We start from the raw sequence: 14,591 nt of genomic DNA on the forward strand, positions 1-14,591 counted from the left end.
ATTTTACATAAGAAGTGAAATAAATTATTTGGTTGTGATTTTGAAATTTATAAACAACTACTAAGAAGGTATGTTATAGTTAAATATTTTATAGATATAAATTTTTTGAGAGAAAATGCATATTAATATTTTTTTATCGGGTGAAACATTATGAACCAATTTTAAAGAATAAATTACAAATTAATATATATATATATATATATATATATATATATATATTAAAATAATTAAATAATAAATGTTTATTCAGTTTTTTTGGACTATTCGGTTCTTATTTTATAAACCAAAACCAATCCGAAATCCAAAATAATTATTCGGTTTTGTTGAAAACCAATCCAAAAATCTGAATATCCGAACCAAATAGTCCAATCCAAATTGTCCAATTGGACAATTCGGTTTTATCCAAATAATAAACAGCCCTACCCTTCGGTCTCTTGCAACCGAATACTGCCATACATAGCTATGAGCCATACATATCATACATATATTATAATCAATAAAGATGATATATGTCGAAACATAGTCTTGCCATTATGCCATGGGCCGCCACGTGGTCTTTCTTGCCAAGTCGGGGGCCACCGCCTAGGTCTTACAGATAAGTGCCAAGAGCCACCTCCTGGTCTTCCATGCAAGCATTACAAAGACAACTAGCATACATACTACTCTACTTAGCCAATCAACATACGGTGTGCTAGGAGCCACCTCCTGGTCTTTTATACATAATGCCTAGGGCTAACCCCGGGTCTTCTTACCATACATAATAGCATACAGTCTACAAAGAGCCGCCTCCTGGTCTTTTATACATAATGCCTAGAGCTAACCCCCGGGTCTACCTACAATACATAAACCAAATGGGTCGGCATTGGTGCCTTCGACCCATACAAACAGTGAGGAGACTCACCTCAAATGCTGAAACTCACTGAAAGAATCCTTAGACTCACATCAAACCATGATCCATAACCCTTACTTGGGGGTAAATTGACCATTTTACCCTCAGCCAAACAAGATCCATCACTAAGTCCCAAGCCCAAAACCGACAAGGCCTAAAACTGTAAAATCCATAAAAGCTCACTAATGGCCCAGTTTTCCAAATTTGGCCCAACTCCTCAAATGGGCCTTCCCTTTTAGTCCAACATATTCTTAGCCCAAAATATCTGATTTCTGATGACCCACAGATGCCCAAAGTGGCGAAGTCCAATGAATGGCCCAAACCAAGGCCCACTTGTGCGAAACCCACTCTGACTTAGTACGTAGGGCGTACTTAGCTGTACGCAGCACGTATTGGGCTCGTGACATGTACGTTGCACGTACCAGCTTGTACACCCATCGTAGTCCTCTGTTAAGTCCTTTTTGCTATTAAGCACTTAATGCTTCAAACCAAGGGACCAAATCACATATCTGAGCTCTACTTAATGTCTAAACCCATAAAGTCACTAACGTGGTGACTTTGCATGCCCCATATAAGCCCAAACTCCAAAAATGGCATTCTACTTCCATGAAAGTGACCTTAACTCATGCATAAACTCTTCAAGACCTTCAAGGTGGCAACTTTCTTTCTTAGGGACTCAAATAGCACCAAGGGTGACAACCCTAAACCTAGGAAACGAATTTGAACAATAAAGCTTCATCCTTGGGACCAAAAAGGTCCAAAAACCCAACACAAGAAATCTAAGGAAATAACCACCAAGTTTAAGACTTTATACCTCAAATGAGAGTCAAAAGTTGATGAGGTTCTGGATCTAAAAGCTTTATCTTCTTCAATAAATCTTCAAGAGTGAAAACCTTCTTCAAAAGCACCAAAATACTCTTCTAATGGCCTTCTAAGCTCCAAAAACACACAAGGAAGGATTAGGGTTTCATGAAAGCTGTCTAAGGATGAGAGCGTGGCTGGGTTTTGGGGCATAATGTTCTTTATATAGTGTCAAGCCTTAAAATCTAGGGTTTTTGGTCTGAAGGAAGTACGCCCCACGTACCTCTTAGTATGCCCGACATACTCACAAACCACCCGCGATCAAATGACTTTATACGTTGGGCATAACCCAACTTACGTTGGGCGTTCCCAGCCAGGCACGTGCATGCATCCTTGCATGCATGGGACTGATCTGCCAAACATTTCCATTAGGGGCTAAAATTGTCAATAACTTTAAAGTGTCATAACTTCCTCATCTGAGGTCGTTTCCAATAAACCTTATATCCACGAAAAGGTGGCGAGAAGTCCTACGATCCAAATAACTCGCCCAAGATTTAAACCTTTCCGGATTAAACCCAACATCCACAAAAGATCGAGATATCCGTTTACAATCATACCCTTGGCTTCCGAAGACACAAACTAATACTTGGATCACTCATGTCATGACTCCCACCTCCGAACTAGGCCAAATCCTTCTTTCCCCAAGGCCCTAAACCCTATGACAATGATAATTGGTAAGGATGGAAATTTCACCCGACCTGGTGGGGAACCCGGTTGACCCGCCCCAGTCGGGGACGGATATTCCCCGCAAAAACGGGGGTTCCCCGCCCCAATCGGGGACGAGTATTCCCCGCCAAAACGGGTACCGGGTACGAGGCTGGGGATCCCTATTATGCTAAAACCGGGGATGGGGTCGGGTATAACAATCCCCAACCCGCCCCGCCCCCGCTTTGATGACTATATATATATATATATATATATATATATATATATATATATATATATATATATATATATATATATAATATATATATATATATCATTTATTTATTTTGAATTAAGTCCACTAAAATGAATTGATCTATATTAGAACATCAGAGATAGAGTCCATATACCAAATTATGTTCCCAGTTCCAAGAGTTCATCAATCGTCACTTTGTTTGACGATCTGTATACCAAATCGTCACTTTTAGTTTTGATGCTTGTTAAACATTACGATTGATGTAAACAGAATCTAATTATGCCATATGGTTTTGATTATTTATTAAACTTGTTTTTTTAAGTTGAGTTTATTATGTTGATAGATTGGGATGAGTTGGGGATGGGCGGGGATGGGCTGGGGAAAAGCCCAAAATACAAAGGGGAGGGGATTTAATTCCCCGCATCCGTCGGGGATGGGGACAAGGTTAGACACTTGGGGATGGGGACAGGGATGGTCAAGAACCGGGTGTTACACCAACAGGGGACCCAGTCCAAAAAAAAAGGTAATCATCATGTTTGATATGGACTTTACCATCAAGGACTCGGTCCAAGCTTTGGAGCTGATTTGGTCCTCCCCTTTCATTTGCTGGACCGAGACAAATACTCACCATTTTAGTTTTTTTCCCCTACGATTAGGAATTTTTTTTTTATCAATATTTGATTAAAATAAGAAAAATATTTTTTTACCCATTGATTTTTCATAAGTATTTGATCAAAATAAGAGTAGGATGTATATTCATTTTGGATGTTATATTTTTTCTTTCTCTAAGTTGGTTGCTTTAAAAGGTGTCCCCTTAAGGTTGGTTGTTGCTTTTGGTGTTCATTCATAGTTTCGTTATTGCATTTGGTGTTTCTCAAAGTTGGCTAATTTTTCCTTAGTTTTAGCGTTTCATTTTGTTAGTGATATTATTATTATTTTTTGTCTTCATGTTTTGTTGTTTTTACTCTTGTAATTGTTGAAGCTTTGAAACACATATGCAAATGTTCCTGGAATATATCTGTATTTTTTCACAAATTTTTTGATTGGCTGCTTGAATGGTTAACAATTATCCAAATCGTCCCTAAATTCATATGCATTCACATGGTGTTTAGATATTCATTCAAACCATTAAGTTATAACAAAGTAGGGGTGAGCGCCCTACGGTTATTGGCCAAAATCTTACCACTAACTGCAAATGCAGTTAATCCATTTTCAAAACTTTTTGGTGCAGTTATTTTTGCAATGCGGTTAGACGGTTATTTTTGCGGGGTGGTTTTGTTTTGTTATGTTTCGGTTATTAACGGCATAAATTTTGTACGGTTATTTTTTGTGGTTTTTAATTGCAGTTTAAAATTCAAACGGTTTTAAGAGTTTAAACATATTACTTGTAAAAAAAGCATAACGTATAAGACAATTAACTTAAATCACAAAAGACTGATATCTTAAAAACATCAAATCACTAGTAATTAAAAATAAACATCTTAAAATTGTCAAATTTCATCATTTTTTAAAGTTAAACATAACAAAAAATCAACATTTTTGTCTTCTAGAATTTTATCATTCTTTCATCCATAAAAGTTATCTTATTTTTAATATTTAATATATTAATCGTTAATAAAAAATTGTATATATTATATGCGATACGGTGTGGTTTTTAAAAACTAATAACCGCACCACACCGCAAATTTATAGTTTTTGAAAAACATAAAACCTCACCATCGGTATTTATTACTATTTTTATTACGGTTACGGTTTTTGCGATTAATTTTAGTTGTGGTGAGGTTTTTGCTCGTCCTATAACAAAATAAAACTACAATATTTTTTTTTTGCTGTTCTGCATAAAATGAGGATATTATAATTATCTGAAATGGGATAAAAAAATATATAATCTTACAAATTATAAGAATAGAGTATATCACTATTGTGCACGTTTAGCTCAAATATATCGTTACTTTATTTGAATTTTGGTGACATTAAGGACCGTTGAAATTGATTCGAAAAAGGGATCCAACGTGTAGTTGTTTTTCCGGTAAGAAGTAAAAGAGAAACCGTTAAGGATCTGGCAGCCACTGGCCACTTTCCACCACCTCCTTTTTCTTCCATTTTTATGTTAAACCACCTTTTCCCTTTTCTGTTCTCCAATTACTTCCTGTTACACCCACCAATCGTATAGGGTTTTCTTCTTCAATCAAATCAAACAGGTCACTTGTCCTTTCTAGCTTCAATCGTCAAATCAATTGGTGAATGATCACTACTATCACCATCCGATAACTTTACTGTTTCTCTGTACACTTTCGTCGTTTGTGATGGGAAAAGTTGCGGTGGGAGCTGCGGTGATAGGTGGGGTTGCAATTTGTGCTGCGGCCTCACTGATTGTGCGCCACCATGTGCGGAGCTCGAGACGGTGGGTTAAAACGGTGGAAATTCTTAAAGAATTAGAAGACAAGTGTGCAACATCCAACGCTAAGTTGAAGCAGATAGCTGACGCCATGACCGTTGAAATGCATGCTGGACTTGCTTCTGAAGGTGGTAGCAAACTCAAGATGCTCATCAGCTACGTTGATAATCTTCCCACTGGGTAACTAATTATCCATTCAATTTGCGTACATGAATCATAAACCTATCTTTATTTGGATAAACCGTAAACAGATTGAAATTATATTTATTTACGATTTCAAAATGATTATTGAATTTTGGTTTAAATCTAATTAGTCTCGATCCTGAATAAAATTTCTCTGTTTAGTGACGAAGAAGGCGTGTATTACGCATTGGATCTCGGAGGAACAAACTTCCGGGTGTTGCGAGTGCAATTGGCAGGGAAATCCGGTATCAAATCTCAAGAGTTTGCCGAGGTTTCAATTCCTCCACAGTTGATGATCGGAACTTCACAAGTAATCCCCTCGATATCTTATCCTATATCCGTTTATAAGTAAAAGCTCGCCGGAATTGGTCGCCGGGATCTGAAAGTTAACTGTTTTTACATTTTTTAGGCCCTTTTTGATTATATCGCAGCCGAACTTGCAAAATTCGTAGCCGATGAAGGTGACAAGTTTCATCTTCCTCCTGGGCGACAGAGGGAGTTAGGTTTCACATTCTCGTTTCCGGTGATGCAATTATCGATTGATTCCGGGAGTCTCATGCGATGGACTAAAGGATTCTCTATTCACGACATGGTAATTAGCGTTTCCATTCCCTTTTCCCTTCTCTCTTAGTAAATGAAATTCTAGAAGTAGTGGAATCATCCATTCCATTCAAGTACCCGAAACAAATTGACCGTTGATAATTTTGTTAATCCAAATTCATGATTTTGATTAAATTACATTACACTGCTTATTTCATTACATAGGTCGGTCAAGATGTAGTTGCGGAACTAACACATGCAATGAAACGTCAAGGTGTCGATATGCGTGTTTCCGCATTGGTAACTTCATTTCAATTAAAAAAAAAAACACCATATATTTTTATTCTTATAATTCAATATAACCTTCCATTTTGTGAGAAATAACATCCAAATTTAAACCTAGGTGAATGATACAGTGGGGACATTAGCCGGGGGTAGATACGACAATAAAGACGTTGTTATCGCGGTAATCTTGGGAACTGGATCAAATGCAGCTTACGTGGAGCGCGCTCAGGGTATACCAAAATGGCACGGCCCGCCCCCTAAATCCGGCGAGATGGTGGACCCTACATTTCCTTTTATAGCATTCTACTTTCGGTGTCAAAAAGATTTATTATTTACGGTCGGTAATTATTTTTTTTGTAAAGGTTGTCAACATGGAGTGGGGTAACTTCAGATCTTCACAGCTTCCGTTAACGGAGTATGATAATGCACTTGATGTTGAAAGTTTGAACCCTAACGAACAGGTGAATGTTAATATCATAAATGGGTAATGGTATTTTTAGCGACAGAATTAATTCATTGCTATTAATGCATTTTGTTGGTAGATATTTGAAAAAATGATTTCGGGAATGTATCTTGGAGAACTTCTTCGAAGAGTTTTATATAGAATGGCTGATGAGGCTGCACTTTTTGGTGTTATAGTTCCCCAGAAACTAAAAACCCCGTTTATTTTGAGGTATTTTTTTTTTTGTTTTTTAAAGTTTATGATTTCATACATTTTTTTTGGCTATTTCAATGGATGAGTGAGGTAGAATGGAAGCATACTAGGTGTGTTCTAGCAACCAATACAGAAACACATGCTTAGAGAGTAAAATCAAAGGGGTAAATGCGGGAAGTAGCAATGTACTTTTATTGATTTGTTTACTATAACATTCTACTTTCATTTCTTCATACTGCAACATTGTGCTTTGAAAAATCTACCCCGCTATAACAATGTCATTTAAATACAAATCAATTTCCAGTGCTATAATTGGGTAGACTTTTCAATGTATACTGGCTTAATAAGAAAATGAAAATGGAAGTATAATGCTACGATTTGATAATATTTTCAAAGTACAATGTCTTAATAAGAAAAAGTTGAAAGTAGAATGCTATAATAGAAAGGATTGAAAGTATTAATGAAAGTACGTTGCTTTTTCTTTTATTTAGCCCATGATTATCTTATGACATCGCGATCCACTTCAAACTTTCACAAGAAAAAAACATTTTTTCATTTTTTCCAATCCACAGGACACCTGAGATGTCGGCAATGCATCACGACACATCCTCCGATCTACGAGTGGTCGGAAACAAAATGAAAGACATTTTAGAGGTACAATATTTAATTATGAAATGATTACATTTTTTTTATCACAAAGTATAGTTGATTTTTTTCAATTTCGGTCCCTAAAGGTTTTCTCGTGCAACTTTGGTCCTTATTTTAGGATTTTGTAACGTTTTGGTCGTTGTTCCAAATAAAATTACTATTTTTGGTCCTAGGGACCAAAATTATAGTTTTTTTTTACTTGTAACAAGGATCAAAAGCCTCAAATCAGGACCAACATTGCAATAAAAAGCTTTTAGGACCAAAATTGCAAAAATCAGTTATACTCGAGGAACAAAAATGTAACCTTTGTTAGATGTTTAAGTCACACCGTCTCATTTGCCTCTATATATATCGGAGTCTCTCTCCCTCCTCTACCTTAAGGGAAAGAGAACTCATGACTTCACATAACCAACATGGTATCAGAGCCAGCGTCTAGCATAAACACTGCTTTGGTGCAGATATCCAACACATCCCTCAAGACACGAAGGGTTGTAGTCGAGCTTTGCAATATAATCGCCACACGAGGAGCTCGTCTTGCTGCTTCCGGGATTTTGGGAATTTTAAAGAAATTAGGAAGGGATACGGTTAGAGAAGGGGAAACACCAAACACAGTCATAGCAATGGACGGGGGGTTATATGAACACTACACCGAATACAGTAAATGTATGGAGAGTGCACTACATGAACTTGTAGGTGATAAAGTTTCAGATACTATTAAGCTTGTACACTCGAACGATGGGTCAGGAATCGGGGCGGCTCTTCTTGCCGCCTCTCATTCTCAATATCTTGAGGTTGATGGTTCGTAAGAAAAGGGATTAAAATATATATAATTATTATAGAAGTGAAAAATGTTGCTATGTGAAGAGACTTCTATAGTGAATTAATTCTTGAATTATGGTATTGTAGAATATGTACCAAAGGGCTAGATTATCTATTAAAATTCTGCTTGATAAAGCAAGTTTGATTTGAAAAATCTAACTCGAAAAAACTTGTAAGAAATATATCTAATAGAACAAGTTTATTTTGCCTAGACCCAAAAAAAAAACATTGACCATATATTTAGTTTTGTCACAGGCTTTTATGCAAATATAATTTAACTGAAATTATGAAACTTCTTAATATCTCCCTCTTTCTATAGTTGGGTGACCTGTATAAGCATTTTGACATAATAAAATAATAAAAGGAAGTTAAGTTTGTTTGTCAAAAATAAATGGAATGGAGAGTTTGTTTATGAAAGTTGATTTCTTTTCCTGCAACGATTTTTCATTCCATAAGAGAATATTTTATTTAAAATGATAATATGATATATTATAGGACAAATCTTAAAAAAAATCCAATATATTTTCAATAAGTTCTTAAAAAGACCATTATACTATTTTTTTAGTATATTAAAAAACGTCATATTTTTTAAATTGTCTAATTTAAGATTTGAGATTGACACCATAAATGATGTTCGTTACAATGAACTAAATTATAAAATTTCAAATAATATAAGGGTTTTTTTAATGGTTGATGAAAATATGTTAGAGCTTTTAATGCACAAAACAAATATATATATATATATATATATATATATATATATATATATATATATATATATATATATATATATATATATATATATATATATATATATATATATATATATATATATAGATTTTTTCTAAGATTTGTCACTATATTATAATTATAAATTATTTTTATTTATATAACATTTAATAAAGTTGATGCTTTTGAAATTAACTTTTTAATTTTCTAAAACTAACTAAAAAAATTATTTAGAGTTTGCGGCTATTAAATTTTATTTTTGTCAATCGTTATGTTTAAATGATATAGTTTTTCTACTATTTGAAACACTAATAATATATGTTTTAAACGACAAAATCTGTTGATATGCAATACATATACTTTTTCTGATTAATTTTTTTTATAATTTTTTTTAATTCAATTAATAGTTCAATACTGTTACAAAAATATCATAACTGATCAATTACATAAAGTAAATAATTTTTGAAGTAGACAATTAAAAAATTAAAAACCATCTAGAACAAGCATTTGAAGCTACAAAAACGGCTCCCATGTTGTCACTTTCGCTTACTCGGAACCCCCATCTGGAACAGGACACATGGTGATCGGTAAATATTAGTCTTCCATGATCGTTGTCGATCATCATTCCATCGCGACGATACGAAATCCGTTCAACTTCTTAGCAATCACTGTTATTACGCTTTGACTGAACGATTTGATCCGTCCGTATAAAGTATGTGAAAAACAGAGCAATCCATTGTTTAATTCTGCCATTAAATTCGTAACCTCTTTTTATTCTTCATTTCCCGTCTGTTGCCTCGCCGTGCACATTCACCGATCGCACCGGTTGCACTTAAAAAGGAAACACACTACATCAATTTAAAAAATTTACCCTTCTTTCTACATCAGAAAGTCCAGATGATTCGTGGCTCTTTTATATGCGCAGGGATGTTGGGTTAGAAAAGTTTTTGAATTTTCTATTTCTTGTCGATATTCCCATGTGCGTGTTTGATTTTCATGGCATGGGCCAGGATTACTTCCCTAAAAAGTGTGCATGTTTGCAATGTGAGTGTTGGATCCGATTTTGTAATGTGCGGGGGACGTGTGAAGTGAAGCACACAAGGTGTTTGTGAAATTGTCTCAGTGAACAAATCTGCATTTTTTTTTCTCATCTCTGGCAAAATGCAGTTGAGGATAGTGGCAATGGAGGAAGGGAAAGCACCCACCATCAACTCAATCAGAGTAACAAATCAATCCAGGTGTTTCCCTATGAGATTACTAGGATTCATGTTATTGTTTATAGGTATTTGCATTGGCTTTTCAATCATAAATATGTTCAAGATCCGATATCTAGGCACTCAGAATATAATTTCAGGAGCACAGACCTTAATACAGTCTTGTTTTCAAGAATCCAATAGTTTACAGAACTGGATTGAGCCTCCATCAACTTATATGCACACATTGGATGATAGTGAGCTATTCTGGAGAGCTTCATTTGTTCCTCAGATCAAAGACTACCCTTTTAAAAGATCTCCAAAGATTGCATTCATGTTCTTGACAAGAGGACCTTTACCATTGGCACCACTATGGGAGAGGTTTTTCAAAGGGAATGAAGAATTTTATACCATTTATGTCCACACAATGCCTTCATATCGTGCAAACTTTTCAACCTCTTCAGTCTTCTATCAGAAACAAGTTCCTAGTCAGGTTAGCCACCATTATCTTCCTTCTTTCTTGATCATCTGTGGTTTTCCAACATTTTGTTGGGAAAATGGTCTCAAAGATTCCCCACAACCTACCCCAATCAAATATACTTTGAGTATTAGATTCTTTCTTTATTCTCTTGTTTAGAGCATAGAAAAAAATATTCATTTTCTTACTTTTTTATGTAGGTGGTGGAATGGGGAATGATGAGTATGTGTGATGCAGAAAGAAGACTTCTAGCCAATGCATTGTTAGACATCTCAAACGAGTGGTTTGTTCTATTATCAGAAGCCTGCATTCCTCTTCAGAAATTCAGCATTATCTATCACTACATATCAAGATCTAGATTCAGTTTCATGGGTGCATTTGATGAGCCTGGGCCTTATGGTAGGGGCAGATATGATGATAAAATGTTACCTGAGGTCAACATTGACCAATGGCGAAAAGGGTCTCAATGGTTTGAAGCTAATAGGAAACTAGCAGTTGATATCATAAAAGATCTCAAATATTATCCCAAATTCGAGCAGTTTTGCACACCAGATTGTTATGTTGATGAACATTATTTCCCAACAATGCTGACTATTGAGAGTCCATATTTATTGGCGAATAGGACACTTACATATGTTGACTGGTCAAGGGGTGGTGCTCATCCTGCTACTTTTGGGAAGAATGATGTGACATTGGAATTTTTCAGGAAAATTCAGCAACACCATACATGTGTTTATAATAACCAGCCAACTTCAGTTTGCTTCCTTTTTGCAAGAAAGTTTGCTCCTAATGCTCTGGATATACTACTGCAGAACTCTGCACAGTTTTTTGGCTACTGATTTCAGGTTATTTCTCATCTTTATTTCAATAAGTAGATCACTAATGGCAGCATGGATCATGGTTTTATCATTTATGATTGGGTGGGTGTTTGGTGTGCATTTTTGAAGCAGAATTAGATGTTCAAAGCTAGGGACAGTTAGGTAATCTTACATTTGTTCTGATTATCTGTTTTCTTATAGCAACTCCTAAATTGATTGTTCGAATCTGGTTATTTTGATTAGAAACTCAGAATCCTCATCAGTTTAGGCAAAGAATTTGTTCATTATTCTGACTTCAAATCATGATAATCAGTTTTAAGAGCTTGTAACTCTTTGCATGAAAGTCAGTTTACAGCACTTCAATTGCATACCAAATGGGATATGTTGTTCACAGCAAAGAAGCATTAAAGTATATACTTAAATGGGTCATGGTTGATCTAGTAGTATGATATGGTGTTGGGATGTTTTCAAAGTATTTTTGTGATTTAAAGTAGAATCAGATATTTAAAGTATATACTTAAATGTTACATCGACCTCAAGAACCCATTTTCTTAGGTTACCCCCTATCACACAACATCTTCTATCTCCTCTAAGTTTACATATCACAACTTATATCAATTACACTCTCTAGCTCATGCCCCTTTCCACTCTTGGTAGTCTCTTGCAATGCCCACTCTTCTTTTACCTAAGACCTCTGCCATTTCCAATAACTTCACACTCAAAGACCCTACACTTTGGGGTACATAATTGTAACTTAGAATCCTCCACACCCTTAAAAAATATCCTACAACGCTTTAAAAGCATGGCAAATGAGAGAATTTTATTCACAATGAAGAAGCATAAAAGTATGTTTAAATGGATAAATAGTTTATGACATCAATTATAAACAAATTTGATGACCATAATAGTATACCCTTATGTGATAAACTGTAAACGTTCTTTAAAATGATACAACAATGGCACATGAACCAAACTAGTCCTCAAGAAAAACAATACATGAAGAAAAAAAAAAGATATTTACAATTCATCATGAGTTTCTGAAGTTTGAACATCAATGAGGTAGTTAGCAACTAAAGAAGCATGCATTGCAGCACCAAACGGAAGTATATCTTCATTAATTTCAAAAAATGGAGAATGAACAGATACAGGATTTTTATTCGATTCACTCTTCATTCCAAGAAAGTAGAAATAACCAGGTATCACCTCTTGGTAACACGAAAAATCCTCTGATCCCATTAATGGTAACATACTTTTAACATTAGAAGCTCCAACAACATCCCCTGCAACTTTTACAAAGTGCTTATGCAATCCTTCATCATTTATGGTAGCAGGAAAAAAAGGTTTGTCTTTTGAAGAGAACTCAACACTCGCATTGCACCTTTGTACTGTTGCTTGCCCTATAATAACCTGTTTTTTTTCAATAAATAAATTAGCTTCATTTTTATAAATATGTACATGCATTTATATTTTATTTCATCAAAAACCTTTACCTCCTCGATCCGCTGCTTGAGATGCATGAAACTTTCTTTAGAAAAAGCTCGAAAGGTGCCACCAATGGTGACTGAATCTGGAATAACATTGAAAGCACCACCACCTTGGAACTTAGCAACTGTAACTACCTGCAAAAAAATAGCATTTTACTTTTGATTTTTCTTTTCTTATTAAGACATTAAGTACATTGCTATTTCTTGATTTGATGATGAGGATAACAAGTTTTTAGCTTACTTGAGAATCAAGAGGATCGGCTTCTCGTGAGACCAGATGTTGTAAACTAACAACAACATTTGAAGCTGCTAAAATAGGATCTATTGAATGTTGTGGAATGGCTGCATGACCTCCTTTTCCAGTTATCACAGCTTCAAAGAAGCCACTTCCAGCCAAAAGGGTACCTGATTTAGAGGACACTTCACCTAAAGGTAACCCTGGAGATACATGTAGACCAAATATTGCTTTCACATTTTCTAGAACTCCGCTGTCTATTACCCGTATTGCCCCTCCACCCCCTTCCTCTGCTGGTTGGAAAACAAGAACCACTGTCCCCTGATTATTTAAAAAAAAAAAAAACAAATTTTAAGGGTTGGATGCAAGAAATAGCAATGTGCTTTCATTGATTCGTGTATTATTAGAGCATTGTGCTTTGAAAAATACACCTCAATTACAGCAGTGTCATCCAAATACAAACAATTTTTTGAGCAATTTTATGTCCTAATAACAAAGAAGTTGAAATTGTACTTTTATTTTTTCAAAGTACAATGTGATAAAAGGAAGAAATGAAAGCAGGATGCTATAATGAAGGGATCAATGAAAGTATGTTGCATTTAAGGCTAAAAAAACTGAATTAACAAACCTTCAAAAGATGGCTATGATCTTTTAGAATCTTAGCTGCACCAAGAAGCATAGTGACATGAGCATCATGGCCACAAGCATGCATCTTTCCAGAAACTTTACTCTTGTGTTCCCATTCCACCATTTCCTAATCTCAAAATCAAAGTCAAACGTACAATAATTAAGTTTCTATCAAAAGTCAACAGATTTCCCATAACAATCTTAGACTAGTAATCAAAACTGTATAGCTGTTGTTTCAGTCAAGATGAAAAAGGTCAAACATACAGCAAGAGTCCAAGTTTGTATCAAAAAGTCAACGAGGTTACCTTAATTATCTGTACTAGCAATAAACACAAACACAACAAACTAGTAATAAAGAAGCATAAGATTTAAATGAATAAAACCTGCATGAGAAGAGCATCCATATCTGCCCTGATAGCAACAAAAGGAGGTTCACCGGAGCCTATATAACCGATAACGCCGGTAACTGCAACTGGATACTTATAATCAATACCCAATTTATCTAACTCGTCTCTGATAATTTTACTGGTTTCAAACTCTTCGTAACCTAATTCAGGATTCTCGTGTATCCTTCTCCTAATCCCCACCATCCAATCGAAAACCTCATCTTCTTTAGCAAGTTTGAGAAATTGTTTCGAAATATCAGAAACCCCAATCGAGATTTGGGGTTTGAATATGGAAAAAATCAAAATTACAGAAATCCATTTGGGTAAATCCATGTTTTGCTATGAAGATGGGTGCATTAGTTGATGAAAAGGAATACGACGACACGAAAGAGTGTAAAAAAAGGATATAAAAGAAACAGTCGGCGAGTGAAAATTGGGATGAGGGAAGTGAGTTTGGGTACG

The 14,591-nt window shown here is 35.2% G+C and overlaps 3 protein-coding genes across 3 annotated transcripts; 2 read left to right on the forward strand and 1 right to left on the reverse strand.

The window, feature by feature from the left end:
- Positions 1-4,682: 4,682 nt before the first annotated feature.
- LOC111910298 (hexokinase-1) lies at positions 4,683-8,333 on the forward strand. Its single transcript, XM_023906112.3, has 9 exons — positions 4,683-5,229; positions 5,395-5,542; positions 5,642-5,824; positions 5,998-6,072; positions 6,176-6,331; positions 6,420-6,518; positions 6,600-6,730; positions 7,285-7,366; positions 7,819-8,333. Exons 1-9 carry the CDS (start codon positions 4,958-4,960, stop codon positions 8,164-8,166), a joined length of 1,494 nt encoding a protein of 497 aa, XP_023761880.1. The 5' UTR covers positions 4,683-4,957; the 3' UTR covers positions 8,167-8,333.
- Positions 8,334-9,413: 1,080 nt separating this feature from the next.
- On the forward strand, positions 9,414-12,154 carry LOC111910300 (glycosyltransferase BC10). The gene is made up of 2 exons (XM_023906114.3): positions 9,414-10,594; positions 10,780-12,154. Exons 1-2 carry the CDS (start codon positions 10,070-10,072, stop codon positions 11,416-11,418), a joined length of 1,164 nt encoding a protein of 387 aa, XP_023761882.1. The 5' UTR covers positions 9,414-10,069; the 3' UTR covers positions 11,419-12,154.
- Positions 12,155-12,198: 44 nt separating this feature from the next.
- On the reverse strand, positions 12,199-14,591 carry LOC111910299 (IAA-amino acid hydrolase ILR1-like 4). Its single transcript, XM_023906113.3, has 5 exons — positions 14,127-14,591; positions 13,745-13,870; positions 13,123-13,437; positions 12,888-13,016; positions 12,199-12,804 (listed from the first exon to the last, which is right to left on the reverse strand). The coding sequence occupies exons 1-5, from the start codon at positions 14,460-14,462 to the stop codon at positions 12,415-12,417; spliced, it is 1,296 nt and encodes a 431-aa protein (XP_023761881.1). The 5' UTR covers positions 14,463-14,591; the 3' UTR covers positions 12,199-12,414.

The sequence above is a fragment of the Lactuca sativa genome, chromosome 5 (assembly GCF_002870075.4).
Source record: "Lactuca sativa cultivar Salinas chromosome 5, Lsat_Salinas_v11, whole genome shotgun sequence".
Lineage (NCBI taxonomy): Eukaryota > Viridiplantae > Streptophyta > Magnoliopsida > Asterales > Asteraceae > Lactuca > Lactuca sativa.